Source organism: Coregonus lavaretus, assembly GCF_964263955.1.
Source record: "Coregonus lavaretus genome assembly, chromosome: 10".
Lineage (NCBI taxonomy): Eukaryota > Metazoa > Chordata > Actinopteri > Salmoniformes > Salmonidae > Coregonus > Coregonus lavaretus.
Genome location: NC_139997.1, coordinates 12,517,624 through 12,541,144, shown reverse-complemented (window position 1 = coordinate 12,541,144; position 23,521 = coordinate 12,517,624). Strand labels below are relative to the sequence as shown.

Here is a 23,521-nt window from a genome sequence, read left to right as displayed (position 1 = left end):
TGTCACCAGCACAAGGTGCACCCGCGTATTGATCATGCTGTTTAATCAGCTTCTTGATATGCCACACCTGTCAGGTGAATTGATTATTTTAGCACAGGAGAAATGCTCACTAACAGGGATGTAAGCAAATTCGTGCAAAAACATTAAGCTTTTTGTGCAATATGGAACATTTCTGGTATCTTTTATTTTAACTCAATAAACATGGGACCAACACTTTACATATGTTTATGTTTTTGTTTAGTATAGTCGACTAGCTTTAGATCAGTAGGGTCTGTATAATATTTTCTTTAGATTAATTTACTTAAGCGCCAACCATGTCTCATTGTGCTCCACCTTACATTTTAGTCATTTAGCAGACGCTCTTATCCAGAGTGCATTCATTTTTCATACCTTATACTATTTATCTTATATATAGTAATTCTCTTTAGTTTAGATTTTTCCCCGATATAGTTATAATTTAACATTATGCAAAGCTGAAAAAAGTATTAATTTCGCATCATACACGTTGCCACTTTTATTTTGAAGGCAAACTCGGAAAAAACGGAAGTCTAAATGTTGCTGCGGTTACACTAATTGGTCTTCGGCTCCATCAACGTGGTACACTTACCGAGGTATAATAAGAACGGGCACAATAATCTCCCCCTTCTTCAGGCACTTCCGGTAAACAGGGCTTGACCATTCTGTACAGTATGTATACCATGTGTGCAATCACATGCATGTACTCATTCACTGTAGGCCTACTGAACGTTATCTGTAGCAAACACAATTGGTGGCATACTTCACATTAGAGTGAACCCCCTGCCATCGGGGTCAACCTCATTACTGGAATCTACATGATTTCTATTCTGACACATTTCACCATGTTGCATCAGACAAAACATAAAATAGTATCTGAATAAAGTGAATCCCTCCATAGTAACATAAGGAAACCTGCATTTTTCATTTCCACTCTTTACACAGTATTGTGTGTATGCAAGCTTTGGTCCTGGCCACTCAAACAACCATTGTCCACTTTTTTAAAGACGTTATTTTTTTTTTATTCAGTTGCTTTGCTAGTAAATCATGTTTTCAACAATTCCCTACATGCATTTCAATTGACTTCATGAAACCTTCCCTGGCACAAGAAATTCCATTTCATAATGTTCTATTGTCAAGTCAACACAGTCTTCACACCTTTCTGAAATGATCAGTCACTCAAATGAACATACTTTGTAGTGTTGGACAAAGGGATAGGAAATGCTTATATCAATTTGTACTGTAGTTTCACAAGGAATCGAGCGCCATCTTTGTAGTCAATTTCACTATGGAAACCATGAGACCACCCAGGGCACTCCTATTGCAGAAGCCTGGAGAAAAACACAATCTCATCGTTAGTGTTAAGAGGGATGTCAGTTGACAGCCGTTTGAAACAAAACATAATAATATATATAATATGCCATTTAGCAGACGCTTTTATCCAAAGCGACTTACAGTCATGCGTGCATACATATTTTGTGTATGGGTGGTCCCGGGGATCGAACCCATTACCTTGGCATTACAAGCGCCGTGCTCTACCAGCTGAGCTAATAGAGGACCACATGCCACCATACTACATTTAAAAAGATACACAATATGCAACAAATAACACTAATAATTGAAAACATTGGAGACTGCACCATCATTCAAGTTGAATAATATTCCCTCCCAGACTTGGACTGGGTCAGATGGGTAATGATTATATCTAATCATTGACCCAGATCAAATAAACCCTATAGGATTACATCAGTGGAGGCTGGTGGGAGGAGCTATAGGACAGGCTCATTGTAATGGCTGGAATAACAGTATCAAACATACGGAAACCATGTTTGACTCCTTTACATTTATTCCATTCCAGCCACAATGAGCCAGTCCTATAGCTCTACTGATCACCAGCCTCCATTGGATCACACACACGAATATACATACACATACCTACAGAGTGCATTGCTGCTCAGCACTGAAGAGACCATTCTGTTGGATCTGTGCCAAAATTGAAATGATGGTTAAAACACAGTATAATCAAAGCCAGTCAAAATATGTCAAATTATAGGCTAATGCACATGTCCTCATAATAATGTAATAATAATCACTGTGGTTCATGATGTGAACAGCAGATACAGATTTTAATCATAGGACAAGAAAATGGCTGCAGTTGACTTCATTCATTCTTCAATACATTGTAAATGAGTGTTCAAGCTGACAGTGTAGCCAGTTTGACATCTTACCACGTGTCCTGTATCATTGTCATCCATCCTGTGACAGTGTATCGAACGACACTGCAGAAAAGGTAAACAAGTTGATGCATTATAATGTAACATGCAACAATCTTGGGTCAAGTATAGTCCAAGTTACCGACCACGTGCGCAGTACAGACTAGACTCCTGGCACAATAGGCCCTTTTCACGATGACGTCATCTAACTTCCGCCTTTCCGCGTAGCAGGTTAACTTCACTTCCGTTCGCCCGTAACCTGAGACTTCTCAACGAAAATACAACTGTTGACCACTAACTAGCAAGCTAGCTACTTGAAGAAATTCCAAAAGGTACGTTTAAGTTAAATTAGTAAAGTTAAGAGTAATAATGTTTACGTATATGCAATGGTTTGTAACTTGCTAACGTTATTGTTAATTCATAATTGTTCACTGCCTTAGTTACTTAAAAGTGGGCTAACGTTAGCTAACAACAACTTAGTACCAGATACCGATAACGTTAAAAGGTAGCGTTACATTGCTGCCTGGCTGTAATGTAACAAGTTTACTTAGCTAGCTATCTAACCCTTTGTTAGGCAGTTAGTTTATTCATGAATGTATAGTAACTCACCTATTCAAATACTGTTGTGCATGATAGCTAGATAAATATTGATTCCTGGTCAAAGCTGAATGTTAATTTAGCTGTTTCTTTTCTCCCGGTGTCTGTATCGCAACAGTATCCCATCCAACACCGAAGCATGGCACAATCTTCGAGAAGATGCTATTGCAGTGTACCATTTTGTTCAAACAACAAACAGAAATTCCCGTATCTGAGTTTTCACGATTTCCCTGTTGATGGAGAAATACGTGCCCGTTGGGTGAGGGCGATCAGGAGAGATGAGGGACCAAGTTTTAAGATTCTTCGTGGGAGCACCTTTGTTTGCAGTCAGCACTTTCCCCCTGAGGATAGATACACATCGGCCAGTGGACGGATCCGTATTAAACAGGGATCAGTGCCGTCTAGATTCCACTGGAATGATTGGGGTAAGGATAGGTAGATCTTTCCCAGTCTTTATTGCCGTCAACAACCCACATCGGTTTGTAAGAATTTCGTTGTGTATTAAGTTTAATGATACAAAATCAGAGCTCAGACTGAGAAACAAACTGATCCACAGTGGAACTTTGTGGAATCATTCTTATTAAATCTGCAACCGCAGCAAAACACAACAAAAAGAAAACTTATCTATCTTAACCTATCTTATCATAATGTTAGAGAACTGTTTATCTGAGAAACCTGAAGCCGATGAGCCTCCTCATTTTTCTTCATGGACCTGTAACATCGCCCTCTCACTGTCACCTCACCGTTAACTACACTTGAGACTGTTTCAATACAGTGATTGGGAGAAAGGGCGCAGCATTAGCCATTAATACATTACTGACTCTTATCTTACGGTCGATACAAACAGCAGTAATATTAAAAAGAGGCTGCAAAACAGAAACTCGTCAGCTCATAACCTTCGCTAGCATAGGGCTAATTTAAGCTAAATAAAGATAAACACATACCTTCATAATCAAACAGGTAACCTTCAACGAAGAACTTGTAGCCTTTATCAAGCTTCGATCTTGAAGTAAGGGACCACTTGTCAGCAAGTCGTTCTACGTCGTTAAGTCGTATTGGTGGCAGATGTGAAAGGGACTGGGTGAACTCCATAATGATGTGCTACTAGCTAAGCGTTCCTAAGCGACACCGGATGTAAACATAACCTGCATCGCGGCAGAACGGAAGTTGTCTGACGTCACGTGAAAAGGGCCTATTTTAAGATAACTATAGTTGTAAAAAAAAAAAAATGTAATCACAGAGATTCATGATGTGAACAGCAAAGATTTAAAATCATTGGACGATGGATAAGAAAATCTATGATATTGATAGCCAATTGGTCAGGACTGGCTATACATAGCTATAGCTAACACATATCATAGCTTGTAGTAGCTAGCTAGCTTGCTATATTACAAGACAAGACAACTCACTGAACTATAAGTCGGAGATATGCCTCAAATTCACTGTTATCTCGCCAACAAGGGCGAGGTCCTTCCTTTTCAAGACATTCTTCAGGTTATTATTTGCATCGGACTTGCCAGATACTCGCTCTTCTACTGATAAAAGCAACGAAAAAAACTCCTCATAATTTGCGCATGCGCATTATATACACAGCAAAGCAATGTGGGGAAAAACACGAGAAAGGCTGGATTTCTCTAAAATATCTAAATATCTTAATAAACACATTTAAAAGTGTTACAATTACAGTAGTGTTAAAGCATAGCTTCAATCACTTACAAATCAACTTCATGTTACTGTCTAAAGCAATCATCGGTATCAGAAATATGACAATATCTGATAGGCCTGTGCTATGTATTTAGTAAAATATGAATGCAATTTAGTGCAAAGATTGATACATTTTTATAGAACTGTATAAATTTAATTTGCTTCATAGTTTGCTTACATTACAGTCACAACATCTTACATAGGCTTTACTCAATATAAATCTGAAAATAATTAAAAGTACTTTAATTTTGGTGATACTGTGTTATAGTCAGGATAACATGAGATAAATAATTCCAGACAGAAAGAGATCTTTACAAGAATGATGACACAAGAAAAAAGACAAACTTGATTTCACCTAAAAAGTAATACAGGCAATGGTCACATAACATACAGGCAATGGTCACATAATCAACCAACCAAAATACAAGTACTACAGGAGTACTTCAGAGCCGTTGCACAGGGGCAGCAGGTAACATTACAGATTTATACAGATCAGTTCAGTACAGAGTCCCTCAGTGAAAAAAGCCTGGTATTGCAAACATCAAGAAGGTACAAAGAAGCATTCTTGTTTTGTCTAGTGTACAGATTATTACAAGATGTCATGGGTTAGGTTACCTGATAGAAGGCTAGGTTTCTCCTGAAATATGTAGATTTGATAGAAACTTTTCTGTTCACAGACAGAGCACAACTTTGCTGTTTAGTTTTATTGATAATATCAATAGCTTTATTATGTTACATTTCTCACTGTTAGAAGACAATCTAAAAACAATTTCCCACCACCTTTCAACATCAGATTGAGGGAGTGAGCTGAGCACTTTCAGAGCAGGGTTCTGTTTGTGCTCAACTATTGGAAGCCCTTTGAAACGTCCCACTTTGTGGGTTGACAATGGATACTAGGGCTGTATTCAATGAGGGGAGACTCAAATGTTGCAAATAGAAATGTAACATATAGTGCAGACAATTCCAATCCTCTACCTGAAATACCACTGTATTGGTTCTACACAATACATTTTTATCTGAACGTTCTGTAACATTGCACACTCCTGAACAGGCCCAAGAGAAATGTGTTTTATTAGGGATGCATCATGCTGTTCAAACACACAGACCAATTGTTGATGCTGTACAGCCATTTTCTAATACTTCAGCATCCAGCAAGATCATCCATACAATAAACAAAGTTCAGTGCATAGGGATGATTACAACTTTGAAAAGGATGTGTGATGTGTATAACATGGTCATTCTCTGACTCTTTTGGATAAGGGCAATCTATAACAACAAACGCCTGCTTTTTGATACATCTTGAATGTGTTTTAATAAGTATGTGTGTGTCTTCAACAACATTGGGGGAAACAATTGACAACGTAGTAAAAGTCCTTCAATGCCCTGAGCAGATTTGGGAACGTAAGGCGAAGGTATCCTGGGGGAAATAAAGCTACAACTAATAACAGTATTTTTAAAAAACAACACCCAAACACACAAGACCCACCCCAATATAAAAACATAGAAAGGGATTGGCTTTGTGAGGGGGAAATGTAGCCTGGCTGGTGTGACCCACATGACTCACAGCGCAGGGAGAGCTGTTGTACACTGGTCTGGAAATAAGGCCATTAATGCAAAATTCACTCAGAAATTGAGCGATGGCTTTGATTGGTTCAATGAAATGTTATTTTTTCCCCTCAGAGGTTGAGACCTCTCGTTGTTTTGAAAATCCAACCGTTGTAATGTAAGTGGCGGCGCTCGGGGCCGTGCATGTGGGTATTTTAGTGAGAATGACACGGAGGAGAACCAACCAGTAAAAGCACAGCCCCCTTCATTATTGACGCATTGTGCCGACATCGAAGAGCCATTCCAGACTCTGAAGTCAGTAACTTTGAGAGTTAGGTGTTAGCCAGAATAGTGGAAATGATACAAAGGGTCTTAAAAACACCACTTTTGTTATTCAAACACTACCCAGATGCTGTTGAACACACACTTGATGGGCAGAGTTACAGTGTGACACACAGAGGCCAAATCTTGTGTTACCTGGTAGCCTAATCCATGATGACGTTGTAAAACACAAAGTTACCATGCCCAATCATCAACTCACTGTAGACTGAAGGCACTCTGCTATGCTAAAATAGTTGCAGTGCTCCGGACATACAGTGATACTATGGCTAGATTCATTATCCAATCGAACAATCTGCCCCTGGCTCTTGACAGTGATCCAACATACATGTGTGTGCGCTATTCTACATACAAGCAAATTGTTATTCACAAAGTTAAAATAGGGGCACCTAGATTCCAATATTCATATTTACCTAATAAAAGTGGACAACTTTCATACCTTGACAATGAGTTTAGAGTACCATAAGCACTTTAGTAGAGCGAATAACTTGGATTTGATATTGTGAAACTTGACCCTACCTGAACGTGTCAAACAGGACTGTATGCTACCCCAAAACCCAGTTTGGTGAAAGTAAATTCAAATACATACTGAATAGTCATTTAAAATGGCAAATAGAATCGATATCCGTGATAAAATCAAAGTGGGAATTTTTAATTTGTTCCTAGACATTTTGCTAAGCTCTGAGCACAAGTTGAAACGGTGGTTGAGGAAAATAAATAGTGGCCGTATCTTGTGGGCTACAGTAAAATCTAGCTACTGTAGAGATATCGGCATCATGATTAGAACCTGGGTTACTACCTGAAGAATGTACAGTCAGAATGTGACTGCTCTTTCCTCCTCTGCATCCAGAATCATCAGAAATGAATAAAACATGTTAATATCACACCAGAGAGAAGGAGAGGGTGAAAGAGAGGGACATATGCAAACAGAGCCATGATAGGATGAAAGAAAAATACATAAGAAAAAAAAAAGAAAAAAACTGTAAAAATACCTATTATCAAAAAGTGTGCATGGTCAGCCTAAAACAACCCCCCTTCCCAAAACACAAACACTCTGTGCTATCCCACTCAATCAGTCAGAGGGTGCACCGAAACCAAGAACTGGTTAAAACCCAAATCCTGGTCCCTCTTTTTGTTTGCTCCCACATGCACTTCTTTCTCTGCCGAGTCTCTCCCACAATCCTTGTTTTTTCAGGCAGGCATGGGGACAGCCCCTCCCTTCAGCCAAGGCTATTCCCACTAACTGAAGAAGGAGCAGCACCAGCTCCATAGCAATGAATGTCCCTTTGTCCTCCCAACGCTAGAGCTCTGAGGGTGGGTAAGCGGTGAGCAGTGCACAGGGCTGTCCTTGCCTCCTGGTGCTGGCTGCTGGGTCTAGCTAGATAATAGTTGATGGGGCAGTCTACTATTCTCCCAATCCAATGTCTATGGGGATAGCTAGCCCGGGAGATAGAGAAACCAAGGACCTCCCAGGGACCACCACCACTCGCCAGTCCCAATGTTTAGCTCTGAAGCTGGGGGAGAGAGGGGGCCACCCTTCCCTTCCAGTCTCCCGGGCACTAGTTCTCTCTGGGATGGGTGAGAGGCAAATAGAGTAAGCCCATGGACCTAGCCTAGCAGTTGATGGAGGGACAGTCTGTCTTGCCCGCCGAGCTGATGATCCTCATGAGGCAGCGTCCAAACTCCTCCAGGATCATCCTCTCTGCGGTGGCCTGGGGCTGCTGGTTCAGCTCTGCCTGCTCAGCCTGCTCCAGCAGACACTCACACGTAACCTCCGCCACCTCCTTCGTCACAAACGTATAGGGCATCCTGGTGGAGAGAGGATGAGGAGATTAGCCACTGTTCTACAACAAGGCGAGAGGGGGTGAGACTGGAGAAGGGGAGGAGAGAGGGGGTGAGGCTGGAGAAGGGGAGGAGAGAGGGGTTGAGGCTGGAGAACGGGAGGCGAGAGGGGTGAGACTGGAGAAGGGGAGGAGAGAGGGGGTGAGACTGGAGAAGGGGAGGAGAGAGGGGGTGAGAATAGAGAAGGGGAGGAGAGAGGGGGTGAGACTAGAGAAGGGGAGGAGAGGGGGTGAGACTGGAGAAGGGGAGGAGAGAGGGGTTGAGGCTGGAGAAGGGGAGGAGAGAGGGGGTGAGACTAGAGAAGGGGAGGAGAGAGGGGGTGAGACTGGAGAAGAGAGGGGGTGAGACTGGAGAAGGGGAGGAGAGAGGGGGTGAGACTGGAGAAGGGGAGGAGAGAGGGGTTGAGGCTGGAGAAGGGGAGGAGAGAGGGGGTGAGACTAGAGAAGGGGAGGAGAGAGGGGGTGAGACTGGAGAAGAGAGGGGGTGAGACTGGAGAAGGGGAGGAGAGAGGGGGTGAGACTGGAGAAGGGGAGGAGAGAGGGGATGAGGCTGGAAAAGGGGAGGAGAGAGGGGGTGAGACTGGAAAAGGGGAGGAGAGAGGGGGTGAGACTGGAGAAGGGGAGGAGAGAGGGGGTGAGACTGGAGAAGGGGAGGAGAGAGGGGATGAGGCTGGAAAAGGGGAGGAGAGAGGGGGTGAGACTGGAAAAGGGGAGGAGAGAGGGGGTGAGACTGGAGAAGGGGAGGAGAGAGGGGGTGAGACTGGAGAAGGGGAGGAGAGAGGGGATGAGGCTGGAAAAGGGGAGGAGAGAGGGGGTGAGACTGGAGAAGGGGAGGAGAGAGGGGGTGAGACTGGAGAAGGGGAGGCGAGAGGGGGTGAGACTGGAGAAGGGGAGGCGAGAGGGGGTGAGACTGGAGAAGGGAGGCTGGAGACAGGGAGCGTGGAGAAAATACATTACAGAAGATGCGTGGAGGAGAGGGGGTGAGTAGAGACGGGGTGAATCTAGAAAGGGGGTGAGGCCGGAGAGGGTGAGTCTAGAGAGGGAGGGAGTCTTACCTCCCTCCTCCGCTGGTGATGGCGGGGGTGGTCCGTGTAAGCAGGTCTGAGATCTGTGATGACAGCTTGGTCTTGGCTGCTGTCTGTTGTTGAACTCTGACCTCAGCTGCGTCGGCCAGGTGCATCAGAGTCTTCCTCTCAGGGCTCTCCTCAAAGTTCTTACAGCCCACACACTTACAGGTAGACGAGCACATGATCTTGGCCTGGCAGAGAGAGAGTCTCAACAAATAAGCAAGTGTGACCAAGAATCGGGTGTGCTACTAGTTGGTTGGAACAAAAGCCTGCACCCACCCCTTCAGGGATAAGATTGGCCACCCCCAGAGTACAACGTTATAGTCACCCGTATAAGGACCACCCTGGACTTGACCAGCCTTTACGACCAGGTCCACCTCTACAAGGCAGTAATCACAACTTTTGCCAGGACCCTGAAGGACGTCACCCTCAACCGCAGCACCTCACACAGCACACAGGAGCAACAGAGCAATGGATACCCTGCCAAGACCAGCGAGACACCCTCCCAGACCTGCGAGACCCCCTCCCGAAGGACTTGCACCGAGAGAACCCACGCCAAGAGGACCGACACCCAGACCACAGAATCACCAGCTGAGACCGCCCCAAACAAACCCTGACCACACCCTATATAGGCCCCACCTGATACATTCAGCAGTTCAACACCTCTTACAAAAACAAGCAGTGATGAAGTCAATAACTCTTCCACTCTGAGCCAGGAGAGACTGACATGCATGTCATTAATGTTAGCTCTCCATGGACATTTAAGGGCCAGCCGTGCTGCCCTGTTCTGAGCCAACTGCAATTTTCCCAAGTCCCTCTTTGTGTCACCTGACCACACTTCTGAACAGTAGTCTAGGTGCGACAAAACTAGGGCCTGTAGGACCTGCCTTGTTGATAGTGTTGTTAAGGAGGCAGAGCAGCGCTTAATTATGGACATACTTCTCCCAATCTTAGCTACTGTTGTATCAATATGCTTTGACCATGACAGTCTACAATCCAGGGTTACTCCAAGCAGTTTAGTCACCTCAACTTGCTCAATTTCCACATGATTCATTACGTAGTGCCACCTAAGAGGCATGTATCAGATGCTCAACATGCTCTGCTCACACCTACTTTAATGGTCCGAGCCTAAACCACACAAACACAACACTAGACACTATGGAACACAAAGCTTTTACTATCGCATCCTGGCATATACAAGGTCTGAGGTCATCTGCCTTTGGCCTAAAGAGCAGGAACCCAGAATTCATCAAAGAAATTGGAAATACAGACATTGTCATCCTACAAGAAACATGGTATAGAGAAGACGGACCCACTGGTTGCCCTCTAGATTACAGAGAGCTGGTAGTCCCATCCACCAAACTACCAGGTGTGAAACAGGGAAGAGACTTAGGGGGTATGCTAATTTGGTATAGAGCAGACCTAACCCACTATTAAATTAGTCTAAAACAAGAAAATGTTACATCTGGTGCAGAGAAAAATGTCCTCCTGTGTGCTACCTACAGTTGAAGTCGGAGGTTTACATACACCTTAGCCAAACACATTTAAACTCAGTTTTTCACAATTCCTGACATTTAATCCTAGTAAAAATTCCCTGTCTTAGGTCAGTTAGGATCACCACTTTATTTTAAGATTGTTAAATGTCAGAATAATAGTAGAGAGAATGATTTATTTCAGCATTTACTTCTTTCATCACATTCCCAGTGGGTCAGAAGTTTACATACACTCAATTCGTATTTGGTAGCATTGCCTTTAAATTGTTTAACTTGGGTCAAACGTTTTGGGTAGCCTTCCACAAGCTTCCCACAATAATTTGGGTGAATTTTGGCCCATTCCTCCTGACAGAGCTGATGTAACTGAGTCAGGTTTGTAGACATCCTTGCTCACACACGCTTTTTCAGTTCTGCCCACAAATGTTCTATAGGATTGAGGTCAGGGCTTTGTGATGGCCACTCCAATACCTTGACTTTGTTGTCCTTAAGCCATTTTGGCACAACTTTGGAAGTATGCTTGGGGTCATTTTCCATTTGGAAGACCCATTTGCGACCAAGCTTTAACTTCCTGACTGATGTCTTGAGATGTTGCTTCAATATATTCACATAATTTTCCTTCCTCATGATGCCATCGATTTTGTGAAGTGCACCAGTCCCTCCTGTAGCAAAGCATCCCCACAGCATGATGCTGCCACCCCCGTTCTTCACGGTTGGGATGGTGTTCTTCGCCTTGCAAGTACCCCCTTTTTCCTCCAAACATAACAATGGTCATTATGGCCAAACAGTTCTGTTTTTGATTAATCAGACCAGAGGACATTTCTCCAAAAAGTACGATCTTTGTCCCCATGTGCAGTTGCAAACCGTACTACTCTGGCTTTTTTATGGCGGTTTTGGAGCAGTGGCTTCTTCCTTGCTGAGCGGCCTTTCAGGTTATGTCGATATAGGACTCGTTTTACTGTGGATATAGATACTTTTGTACCTGTTTCCTCCAGCATCTTCACAAGGTCCTTTGCTGTTGTACTGGGATTGATTTGCACTTTTCGCACCAAAGTACGTTCATCTCTACGAGACCGAACGCGTCTCCTTCCTGAGCAGTATGACGGCTGCGTGGTCCCATGGTGTTTATACTTGCGTACTATTGTTTGTACAGATGAACGTGGTACCTTCAGGCATTTAGAAATTGCTCCCAAGGATGAACCAGACTTGTGGATGTCTACAATTTTTTTTCTGAAGTCTTGGCTGATTTATTTTTGATTTTCCCATGATGTCAAGCAAAGAGGCACTGAGTTTGAAGGTAGGCCTTGAAATACATCCACAGGTACACCTCCAATTGACTCAAATGATGTCAATTAGCCTATCAGAAGCTTCTATAGCCAGGACATCATTTTCTGGAATTTTCCAAGCTGTTTAAAGGCACACTCAACTTAGTGTATATAAACTTCTGACCCACTGGAATTGTGATACAGTGATCTATAAGTAAAATAATCTGTCTGTAAACAATTGTTGGACAAATTACTTGTGTCATGCAAAGTATATGTCCTAACCGACTTGACAAAACTATAGTTTGTTAACAAGAAGTTTGTGGAGTGGTTGAAAAACGAGTTTTAATGATTCCAACATAAGTGTATGTAAACTTCCGACTTCAACTGTATATGCCCCCAATAGAATCTCCATACTTTCATGAAGACAGCTTCTCCATCCTAGATGGGGAGATCAACCATTTCCAGGCCCAGGGACATGTACTAGTCTGTGGGGACCTAAATGCCAGAACCTGACACCCAGCACACAGGGATAAAGACCTACCTGGAGGTGACAGTATTCCCTCCCAAATATACCCCCCTAGACACAACTATGACAAAACAACCAACAAAAACAGGTCACAACTCCTGCAGCTCTGTCACACGCTGGGTCTGTACATAGTCAATGGTAGGCTTTGAGGACACTCCTATGGTAGGTACATCTACAGCTCATCCCTTGGCAGTAGTACTGTGGATTACTTTATCACTTACCTCAACCCAGAGTCTCTGTGTTCACAGTCAGCCCACTGACACCCCTATCAGATCACAGCAAAATCACAGTCTACTTGAACAGAGCAACACTCAATCATGAGGCATCAAAGCCAAAGGAAATGCACAATATAAAAAAAATGCTATAGAAGGAATGAAAGTAGAGTAGAAACCTACCAAAAAAAACAATTAGGCAACAACAGATTCAATCCCTTTTAGATAACTTCCTGGACAAAACATTTAACTGTATTACTGAAGGTGTGAACTTGGCAGTAGAAAGCCTAAACAGTATATTTTACATTTCAGCTTCCCTATCAAAGTAAGTAACAGCACGTTAGAAATCAGCTCAATGTAATTGAAGAATCCATAGAATCTAACCACTTCTGGGAAAATTGGAACACACTAAAAACAAAACACCACGAAGAGTTACAGTTAATTTGGAAAGTATTCAGACCCCTTCACTTTTTCCACATGTTGTTACGTTACAGCCTTATTCTGAAATGGGTTAAATAAATAAAAAATCTTCATCAATCTACACACAATACCCCATAATGACAAAGCGAAAACAGGTTTATGGACATTTTTGCAAATGTATTAAAAATAAAAAAACAGAAATACCTTATTTACATAAGTTTTCAGACCCTTTGCTTTCAGACTCGAAATTGAGCTCAGGTGCATCCTGTTTCCATTGATCCACCTTGAGATGTTTCTACAACTCGATTGAAGTCCACCTGTGGTAAATTCAATTGATTGGACATGATTTGGAAAGGCACACACCTGTCTATATAAGGTCCCACAGTTGACAGCGCATGTAAGAGCAAATACCAAGCCATGAGGTCAAAGGAATTGTCCATAGAGCTCCGAGACAGGATTGTGTCGAGGCACAGATCTGGGGAAGGGTACCAAAACATTTCTGAAGCATTGAAGGTCCCCAAGAACACAGTGGCCTCAATCATTCTTAAATTTAAGAAGTTTAGAACCACCAAGACTCTTCCTAGAGCTGGCCCCCCGGCCAAACTGAGCAATCGGGGGAGAAGGGCCTTGTTCAGGGAGGTGACCAAGAACTCAATGGTCACTCTCCAGAGTTCCTCTGTGGAGATGGGAGAACCTTCCAGAAGGACAACCATCTGTGCAGCACTCCACCAATCAGGCCTTTATGGTAGAGTGACCAGACGGAAGCCACTCCTGAGTAAAAGGCACGACAGCCCGCTTGGAGTTTGCCAAAAGGCACCTAAAGGACTCTCAGACCATGAAATTAAATGATAAAATATACAGACCACAAATTCCAATTGGCTATACTTAAACTCTTTAACATCATCCTCAGCTCTGGCATCTTCCCCAATATTTGGAACCAAGGACTGATCACCCAAATCCACAAAGGTGGAGACAAATTTGACCCCAATGCGTCAACAGCAACCTTGGGGAAATCCTCTGCATTGTCATTAACAGCAGACTCATACATTTACTCATTGAAAACAATGTACTGAGCAAATGTCAAATTAGCTTTTTACCAAATTACCATACAACAGACCACGTATTCACCCTGCACCCCCTAATTGATACAAACTATACGTACCTCGGCCTAAACATCAGCACCACAGGTAACTTCCACAAAGCTGTGAACGATCTGAGAGGCAAGAAGGGCCTTCTACACCATCAAAAGGAACATAAAATTCAACATCCCAGTTAGGATCTGGCTAAAAATACTTGAATCAGTTTTAGAACCCATTGCTCTCCACGGTCTGGGGTCAGCTCACCAACAAAGAATTCACAAAAGGGGACAAACACCAAATTTAGACTCTGCATGCAGAATTCTGCAAAAACATCCTCCGTGTACAACGTAAAACACCAAATAATGCATGCAGAGCAGAATTAGGCCAATACCCGCTAATTATCAAAATCCAGAAAAGAGCTGTTAAATTCTACAACCACCTAAAAAGGAACCAATTCCCAAACCTTCCATAACAAAGCCATCACCTACAGAGAGATTAACCTGGAGAAGAGTCCCCTAAACAAGCTGGGCCTGGGGCTCTGTTCACGAACACAAACAGACCCCACAGAGCCCCAGGACAGCAACAGAATTAGACCCAACCAAATCATGAGAAAACAAAAAGAGAATTACTTGACACATTGTAAAGAGTTTACCCCCACCCCCCAAAAAAATTGGAATGCTATTTGGCCCTAAACAGAGAGTACACAGTGGCAGAATACCTGACCACCGTGACTGACACAAAATTAAGGAAAGCTTTGACTATGTACAGACTCAGTGAGCATAGCCTTGCTATTGAGAGAGGTCGCCGTAGGCAGACCTGGCTCTCAAGAGAAGACAGGCTATGGGCACACTTCCCACAAAACGAGGTGGAAACTGAGCTGCACATCCTAAACGCCTGCCAAATGTATGAACACATATTTCCCTCAGATTACCCAGACCCACAAAGAATTCGAAAACAAATCCAATTTAGATAAACTCCCATATCTATTGGGTGAAATACCACAGTGTGCCATCACAGCAGCAAGATGTGTGACCTGTTGCCACAAGAAAAGGGCAACCAGTGATTAACAAACACCATTGTAAGTACAACCCATATTTATATAATTTCCCTTTAGTACTTTAACTATTTGCACATCGTTATAACACTGTATATAGCCATAATATGACGTCTCTATTCCTTTTAAACTTTTGTGAGTGTAATGTTTACTGCTCATTTTTTATTGTTCATTTCGCTTGCGAGAGAGAGAGAGAGAGAGCGAGAGCGAGAGAGCGAGAGCGAGAGAGCGAGAGAGAGAGAGAGAGAGGGGACCCACCTCGTAACACTCGCAGTAGTTCTTCAGGCAGCCTGATCGTTTACAGTTGCAGCCTTTGCTGTGCCTGCGGTCCGACTCGCCCTCTTTACCTTTCCCGATCTTCGGCTTGAATGCCTCCGGGTTACGGTCCAGACAAGCCTGGGGAAATTATACACTCCTTTTAAAACAACTCTTTACACAAGGAGTCAGATCCAACTGCCAGTTACTTATTACACAAGGCCAAATCATAACACTAATCAAGGAGTACATTTATCACACCAAGCTTTTCTTTCACACAAAAGCCAAGGCAAATAAGGTGAGAGAAATACAGTTGAGTCAAATCTGATTTGTCTCAACTGTATGGTCTCCCGAGTGGCGCAGTGGTCTAAGGCTGTGCCACTAGAGATCCTGGTTCGAATCCAGGCTCTGTCGTAGCCGGCCGCGACTGGGAGACCCATGGGGCGGCGCACAATTGGCCCAGCGTCGTCCAGGGTATGGGAGGGAATGGCCGGCAGGGATGTAGCTCAGTTGGTAGAGCATGGCGTTTGCAACGCCAGGGTTGTGGGTTTGATTCCCACGGGGGGCCAGTATGAAAAAATAACAAAATAATCATGTATGCACTCACTAACTGTAAGTCGCTCTGGATAAGAGCGTCTGCTAAATGACTAAAATGTAATGTAAATGTCTTGTGGCTGCGTCTTGTTCCTCACCTTGATGGCTTTAGCTCGATCTGTCTCGTGTTCCAGGTTGTTGAAGCAGTTAGTACAGTTACAGCTCTGACAGAACTCCCCGTTGGCAAAACAGTCACAGTACCTGCAGAGAGAGCATTCAGACAACATACACAGCTAGAGGTTAGGCCCATCTCAAATGACGTCTACATACAGGAGATTTCTTTTTTAAAGCTGGAATCCTGTTACACATGAACAGTTGAGTAGGTTGAGTTCCCTGTAAGTTAATATAGTACGTACAGTTTGAGACACTGAGACTTGGTGCAGTTACAGGGCTTCCGTGGCCTGAAGGCAGTGCCTGATGTTGATAAGCTGTGGAAGGAGGGAATATGCTTAGAATTAGTCAGTGCATTGAGTTTATATAACATTTCATATCAAAAGGGATTTAAAACCCATCAAAACAAAGGTGCTTTATCACAAACAGTGTTTTTACTGACAAGGACTTATTTTCCACCAAACCACAGATCATATTTCAGCTGGGGATTTCCCCTGTGTGGTGTTGTGCTTACCCATTGAGAGGCAGTCTGGCCTGAGTCTGAATGTCTGTAGGGGTGGAGAACCCAGAGCTGCTGGCCAGAGTCACATATGCCGACTGCTGGAGCTGGAGAAGGGAGAGATAGACGTGTTAGAGCACCGACACACACACACACACACGTTTAAAATGCATTCAACACACATCCCAGCCCTGTACCTGTGTGACGTATTGTGCGGGCAGCACGGCATAACCCATGTTTCCAGAGCCAGGGGCAGGCGCCAGCACGGTGCCCGGGGGTAGGTTGGTGAGGTTAGGCTGAATCTGGGGCAGCGATGTGGCGGGCATGATCAACCTCTGCTGGGTCTGAGTGGTCAGCACCTGGCCCGACGATGTCAAGGGCTTAGGCACCACCTGAGAGAGGGGGAGAACACTGAAGGTTAGTTCAATTACACTGCATGTTGTCGTGGCTGAGTGAATGACTGAGTAGGGGGGCAATTAAATATGTAAGCAAGTAGTGTGTTTGTGTGTGTTTCACCTGCTTCATTGTCTGTGCTGGGACAATGGGGACAGACATCCTGACTTGGGTTGTGTTGACCACCAAGGGCTTGGCTGTGGAAGGAAAACAGGTCATATTAAATACTGTTGCATATGCTCTTGTATATTTATGGCACTGTTTGGACCTAAAATCCTTCCCCTGCCACTCTGTATGGATGGTGAGTTGCGAGTCTGTCTCCTACCTGTCATGGATGAGTTGGTGATGGGGCTGCCGGCCTGTCCCGTGCTGCTGCCCGTGGTGGCAGTGACCAGCCTGACGTAGTGGAAGCGGCTGCCTGGCACCTGGATCTGCTGCACGTTGGACGGAGTGGACAGGGGAAAGATGGTCTTAAACTGGGGGGCGCCCACCCCTCCCACCGTCACAGTCTGCACAGGCTTCATGGTCTGTGAGGAGAGGGGAGAAAATGGTCAAGATCATTTCCAAGAGCATCAGCAGTAGCATGCCTGATTATCAAGGTCTTGGTGATTAGTTGGCTAGTTGAATCAGGTGTTCCAGTGTTTGAATTAAACAAAATGTGCAGTCCTGGGGGTCCTAGAGGACCAAAGTTGAGAAACACTGTTATAGAGGCTAGTTGTACCTGCGCAGTAGAATGGCTGGAGACTACCTTGGCTGGGGAGGTGGCTGTAGACTGTTGTACTAGTATCTGATGTCCAAGGTGGGCCATGTTGAGAGGCAGAGATACTGACTTCTGAGGGGAGTTGGGGACCTGGGAGGCCACCGACACCACCGTCAACTGTCACACAAAGAGAAAACAGAATGATATGTTTACTAATACATGTCAATAGCTCCATGTTGTCATCCAAACACAAAATGGAAGAAAACTCAGGTTCCAACTGCAACTTTTTTTTCTCACTGGCCCGGACATGGTGTAGTTTTTAAATGGATTGGGGTCATGCAGGGCCTATAGGTTGGCATGCTTTCTCTCTATATGCAGCTATTAAATATGCTACATTTGGTTATTATGATATGTATTAAAAACCGGTGTAATATACACTGTGTACAAAACATTATGAACACCTGCTCTTTCCATGACAGACTGACCAGGTGAAAGCTATGATCCCTTATTGATGTCACCTGTTAAATCCACTTCAATCAGTGTAGATGAAGGGGAGGAGACAGGTTAAAGAAGGATGTTTAAGCCTTAAGACATGGATTGTGTATGTGTGCCATTCAGAGGGTGAATGGGCAAGACAAAAGATTTAAGTGCCTTTGAATGGGGTATGGTAGTAGGTGTCAGGCGCACCGGTTTGAGTGTCAAGAACTGCAACGCTGCTGGGTTTTTCACACTGTATCAAGAATGGTCCACCACCCAAAGGACATCCAGCCAACTTGATACAACTGTGGGAAGCATTGGAGTCAACATGGGCCAGCATCCCTGTGGAATGCTTTCGACACCTTGTAGAGTCCATGTCCCAACGTATTGAGGCTGTTCTGAGGGCAAAAAGGGGTGCAACTCAATATTAGGAAGGTGTTCCTAACGTTTTGTACACTCAGTATAATTTATTATTATTATAATAATAATAATAATACGCCATTTAGCAGACGCTTTTATCCAAAGCGACTTAGTCATGTGTGCATACATTTTTACGTATGGGTGGTCCCGGGGATCGAACCCACTACCCTGGCGTTACACGCGCCATGCTCTACCAATTGAGCTACAGAGGACCACTTTTTACCACCAATTTAGCAATGCAAGTCATTACTCTATTCTTTAGAATTGAAATGTATTAACTGCATTCATTTTTGTTTCTAAAGTATGTCATTTTGAGAATAAAAAATGTTTTCATCTCAAAATAGGACGCTGCTCCTTTAAGACAATTGGGTTCAAAATATATGGACCTGGCTACAGTAGGCTAGCCAAGATAAATGCTAAAGTGTCTTTTTGCAGACTATCAACAGCAGCCAGCATATTTGCTAGTATGTTCACTATTGTAGGTTTACTTTTGTAAATCACTTTCCTTAGTTAAAATAAATAAACTGAACGAGTAGATTGATGGGCGCTTCATTTTGCTCAGGACATCTCGCGTGTGCCGTGTGAAGGCATCAACTCATGTACTGCTCGAGTGCTCAAGAAGTTGTGACTCACGGGAGCGTGGTGGTGCTTTAATGAACGGCCAATCATATTGCTCAAATACAAATAACATGACTTTTACGTATGTAGTCTTCAATGGTAGACTGCGACAGATCAGGTAAATGTTGAACTGGAAATCAAAAAGTAGATCCACTGGCTGGAAATGCGTTTACTGGCCCCGGGCGTTAATGTCGGCCCCTGAAACTGCACTGGTTCTCTCTCCCTCGCTCAAAGTGGGGTCAGAGGGATTGAATGGCAGCATGTCCGACCTTGCTGGGCGACTTGAGGGGGGAGATGGCGATCTTGCTGCTAGAGCTGGAGCTGAGGGTCTCAGAGAGGGTGATGGTCCGCGGGGGGGTCACTGGGCTGCTTGTGGACAGGACTCGACCTGGGTGGGTGGGGTTAGGGGAGGGCACAGAATCACAACAATGAGGTCAGAACCAGTTGGGGCAGGGATAAAAGTCTATATACATTTCTATGGCTCAAAGCAGTTATAACACAGGCTGAACTTTCAATGTGGCACATTGCAAACCAACCATTATTTCTATGAAGATGTCAATATGAAGAGCATGTCAGGGGGATTACCTGTAATGACATTGGATACTGATGTCTGGGCAGTCAGACCTTTGTTGTTGACAGCTTTAGTGAAGACGAACTTGATTGGTCCAGCCGACGACACCTGGGTTTTCTTAGCAATCTATTGAGAAATATGTTAATTTACCTTCCATGCACAAACTACAGCTTAGAGATAAAGACCAGACCTATAAAGCCTGCCAACATCATCCACCATAAAAATTGTTTACAGTATTTGCTTCTAAATAAAGTTTTGAATAGGTTTTATTTAATCATTTCAACATTTAGGTTTGGACAACTGCCAATAAAAAAAAATCTGCAAAACTTAAAATGTTTCTGTAAATAGCAATGATGTGGAATTGCCCAGCTCCTTTCACCAACCAAGTAAATGCATGGGACTGTACTTGAAATAAAGATGATCACATATCGTGTTTGTGGAGGGGTGATGGTGGGGGTTACAGTTGGGCATTGATTTCCAACCTTATAAGGCTCTTCATGACAACACATAGCTAAATTAATCTCCACACTACAAAATGTGAGCACAGCAGAGCAAAGGAACTGAATGCCTTTCTGATGAATTGGGAAGAATTCAGACCCTTGAGACAAAAAGGTAAACAAGTCAATAAACAAGTAAACAAACAGGTCTCACCTGTACAGTCTTCAGCTGCTGGGCCTGCAGGGTGGACACCTGACTGGCCGAGCTGACCGCCTGCCCCACCATGATTGGTTTCAGGTCCGTCCTCACCCCTCTTGTCACCACCTTGAAATGCTGCGGGTTGGCTTTGGCCTCCCCCAGACCCTGCACTGAGCCAGGCTTGGAGCCTGTGTGGGGCAGCTGCAGCACAATGGGTTGGCCTGACTTCCCTATGGCCGTCACCATGAACTTCTGGCCCCCTGGAGTAGTGGTGGTGGTAGTGGGGGTGGTGGTGCCTGGGGACCTGGTGGTGTCTGCGCCCGGGGATGAGGCCACCTTGTTTAGGATGATCTGGTGGTTGGCTGAGAGGGTGAAGGGGGCTGAGAGCTTCTGTAAGCCCCCCGAGGTGAGACTGACCCGGGCCAGGCTGCTGGTGGTTTTGGGGGTGGTTGAGGTGAGGGTGGAGGCTGTGGCGGGTCGCAGGGTGAGGGAGGAGGATGAAGCCGTGGAGGGGGTGAGGAGGAGCTGGGTAGCAGAGGTGGTGCTACAGAGGGTGGAACCTGTGGTGGTGGAGGTGGTCCCGGCTTGGGTCCGCTGGGTCGGAGGGGCGTCCGAACACAGGCTTACGATCTCTGGGACAGCGGGCACATCCGTTTCCATGGGGACTGGTGCGTCGTCACTGGGCTGTGATTGGCCAGAGGCTGCAGGGGACTCGGAGGGGGGGTCATCATCCATGACGATGGCCTCTGTGTCCATGATCTCATCAGGGAGGAGGCTGTTCAGCTCTGGCGACACCACGTCCATGTCTGCAGGTTTACACTCAGCTCAACTCAGTCACTGCTGGAGACAGAACACAAAGCATCAGAATGTCAGTCCAATAGCTCCACCAAGCTATTAGATGTGTAAAACAACTTTTCTTTCAGTAGAATGACTGACAGGAAAGTACCAGTACACAAACAATACATATATATATATAGCGGCTCCTTCTGGGATATAAACATGCATTTCTAACCAGAGGTTTTTTGCTTCCTGCTTGGTGCCCATAAACAATTGTTAGGCAACCAAGAACAATTAGAGAAGTATTTTCTATGTAAAAAAAAATACAAACAGTGAGATGCCTAGTGGGATGACTAAACCTGAATGACCAATTCCTGGATATGATGTTGCACACACACACACCACTGCAAAGACAATGAAAGGCGCAAAACCCATCACCATGGATTTGAATGATGTCATTGTCACAATATACAGCCAAAACATGCAGTGTGTGACATTAGTGAATATATTAGATTTATACATCTACTATCAAAAACACAAGCGCAAATACACCAAATAGTTTCAAAGACGGCAATGAATTCATAAGCAATGAAAAAGGTGTTACAGAACACATACACAGACAACGCAACATCAAGTACTTGACCTTACAGGTTAAATTCATAAATAACCTGTTTAGCTAGCTAGCATTAGCAATGTTGCAATGGATTTGTAGCGGTAACTAACAGTGCTATCTATGGTCGCGAACACTAGCTAGCTAAACTCACGACGTTGAATACGCTAACGTTAGTTTAGCTAGCCACCAAGAACAATAACAACATTTGTTTATGCAACGACATTATGATCCTAACTTTGATTGCAACACAACTAGATAAAAAGATGACTTTGCAACAAAATCCGCCTAATCTCGAACGGTGCAAATTAAATAGCTTAGCTAACATGTCATGGATTGCATAGCGGAGGTGTAGATAGCTGGTTAGCTAGCCTTGCTAGGCCGCTTTGGACATCCCAGAAAATAAATATTTGTCCTACCTCCGCCATACGCAAAATAAGACAGATAGGATACTATACAAGTTGAAAAACTATGGGGAGGGGGAGGGGGGGTCGATGTTAATCCCCTCAATTTTCGATAGGATATATGATCGGCCCTGCTTGTTGTTTTCTCAACTATCAAGCAGCCTGTCAAAATCATGAATTTGTGACAGGGACAGCACTGTGAAAACGACCAGCTATAGTTTGCTAGCTACATTTCTATATTTTCAGGCCGGGTTGGATTTCGAAATATCCGCCATTTTCACCTCGTCATGAGTTCAACTAAAGAGATGAGAGGAAGAAAGAGCAATAGATATGAACGCCCATGTCAGGAATCTTGTTTACCAATGAAGTAATGGGGGCACAGTTTGCAATAGATTACCTGGTAGTGCAACACAGTAATAATATTAAGAGTACTCCGCCTTTTGTCACCTACTGTAACAGGCCATATGAACCTGCAAATACTTGCATGATACTCTGTGTAGAACTATACAACTTACGTAAATAACGTCACGAATAATACATCTAAATTCTCTCAAATGTCCACATTTGTAAACAACTGGTGAACTGATATTTTGTGTTTTTGGTAAACCTATTCAAATGTAAAATAAGCACATTCATTAGAACAACGCTTAATACAGTCGTTTGTCACAGAACAAACACCCAGAGACCTAAATAAAATGGGGATATGACTTCCCTTTGGAAGAACGAAACCTTGAGAGGAACCCTCGACGTAATCATCTGACTATTTGACCATCAAAGCCCCAGCTGCTTTCAAGCCATTTCACAAAGCAGACACACAGACTAGACTATGAAGGTATTTTTTCCCCCGTCTAGCCAACATTGAATAGACAGGATTACTACAGTAGCATTAACCCCTGAAAGCTAAACAATGACAGGCCCTGATGGCAAACTGGCCTAGCAAAATCAGAAATTGCTGTCCATCTGTCGGGGTGCTGGAAACAAACTAGAGGGCTGAATTTGCAATTAATTTGATGTCATTATAATCACACAAAGTTACAGGCTGAATAATCAATGTATCTCTCAAACATCAACAAAATAATAATTAGCTAT

The 23,521-nt window shown here is 43.9% G+C and overlaps 1 protein-coding gene and 1 long non-coding RNA gene across 5 annotated transcripts; both read right to left on the bottom strand.

The window, feature by feature from the left end:
• Positions 1-1,033: 1,033 nt before the first annotated feature.
• Positions 1,034-4,377, bottom strand: LOC311135576. Of its 3 annotated transcripts, none has more exons than XR_014613789.1 (4): positions 4,235-4,377; positions 2,244-2,294; positions 1,951-1,998; positions 1,034-1,346 (listed from the first exon to the last, which is right to left on the bottom strand). It is a non-coding gene; the product is annotated as an uncharacterized lncRNA (long non-coding RNA). The 3 variants fall into 3 exon arrangements; XR_014613790.1 differs by having other exon boundaries at positions 1,955-1,998; XR_014613788.1 differs by having other exon boundaries at positions 1,034-1,998.
• Positions 4,378-4,664: 287 nt separating this feature from the next.
• LOC311135602 (protein lin-54 homolog) lies at positions 4,665-22,597 on the bottom strand. Of its 2 annotated transcripts, XM_084169613.1 has the most exons (14): positions 22,355-22,597; positions 20,657-21,481; positions 20,020-20,131; positions 19,704-19,822; positions 17,941-18,096; positions 17,545-17,746; positions 17,343-17,416; positions 17,024-17,218; positions 16,842-16,933; positions 16,573-16,644; positions 16,315-16,417; positions 15,626-15,763; positions 9,310-9,512; positions 4,665-8,222 (listed from the first exon to the last, which is right to left on the bottom strand). In XM_084169613.1, exons 2-14 carry the CDS (start codon positions 21,443-21,445, stop codon positions 8,027-8,029), a joined length of 2,451 nt encoding a protein of 816 aa, XP_084025739.1. In that variant the 5' UTR covers positions 21,446-21,481; positions 22,355-22,597; the 3' UTR covers positions 4,665-8,026. The 2 variants fall into 2 exon arrangements, with proteins under 2 accessions (XP_084025739.1, XP_084025740.1); XM_084169614.1 differs by lacking the exon at positions 22,355-22,597 and having other exon boundaries at positions 17,968-18,096; positions 20,657-22,324.
• Between the last annotated feature and the right edge of the window lie 924 nt (positions 22,598-23,521).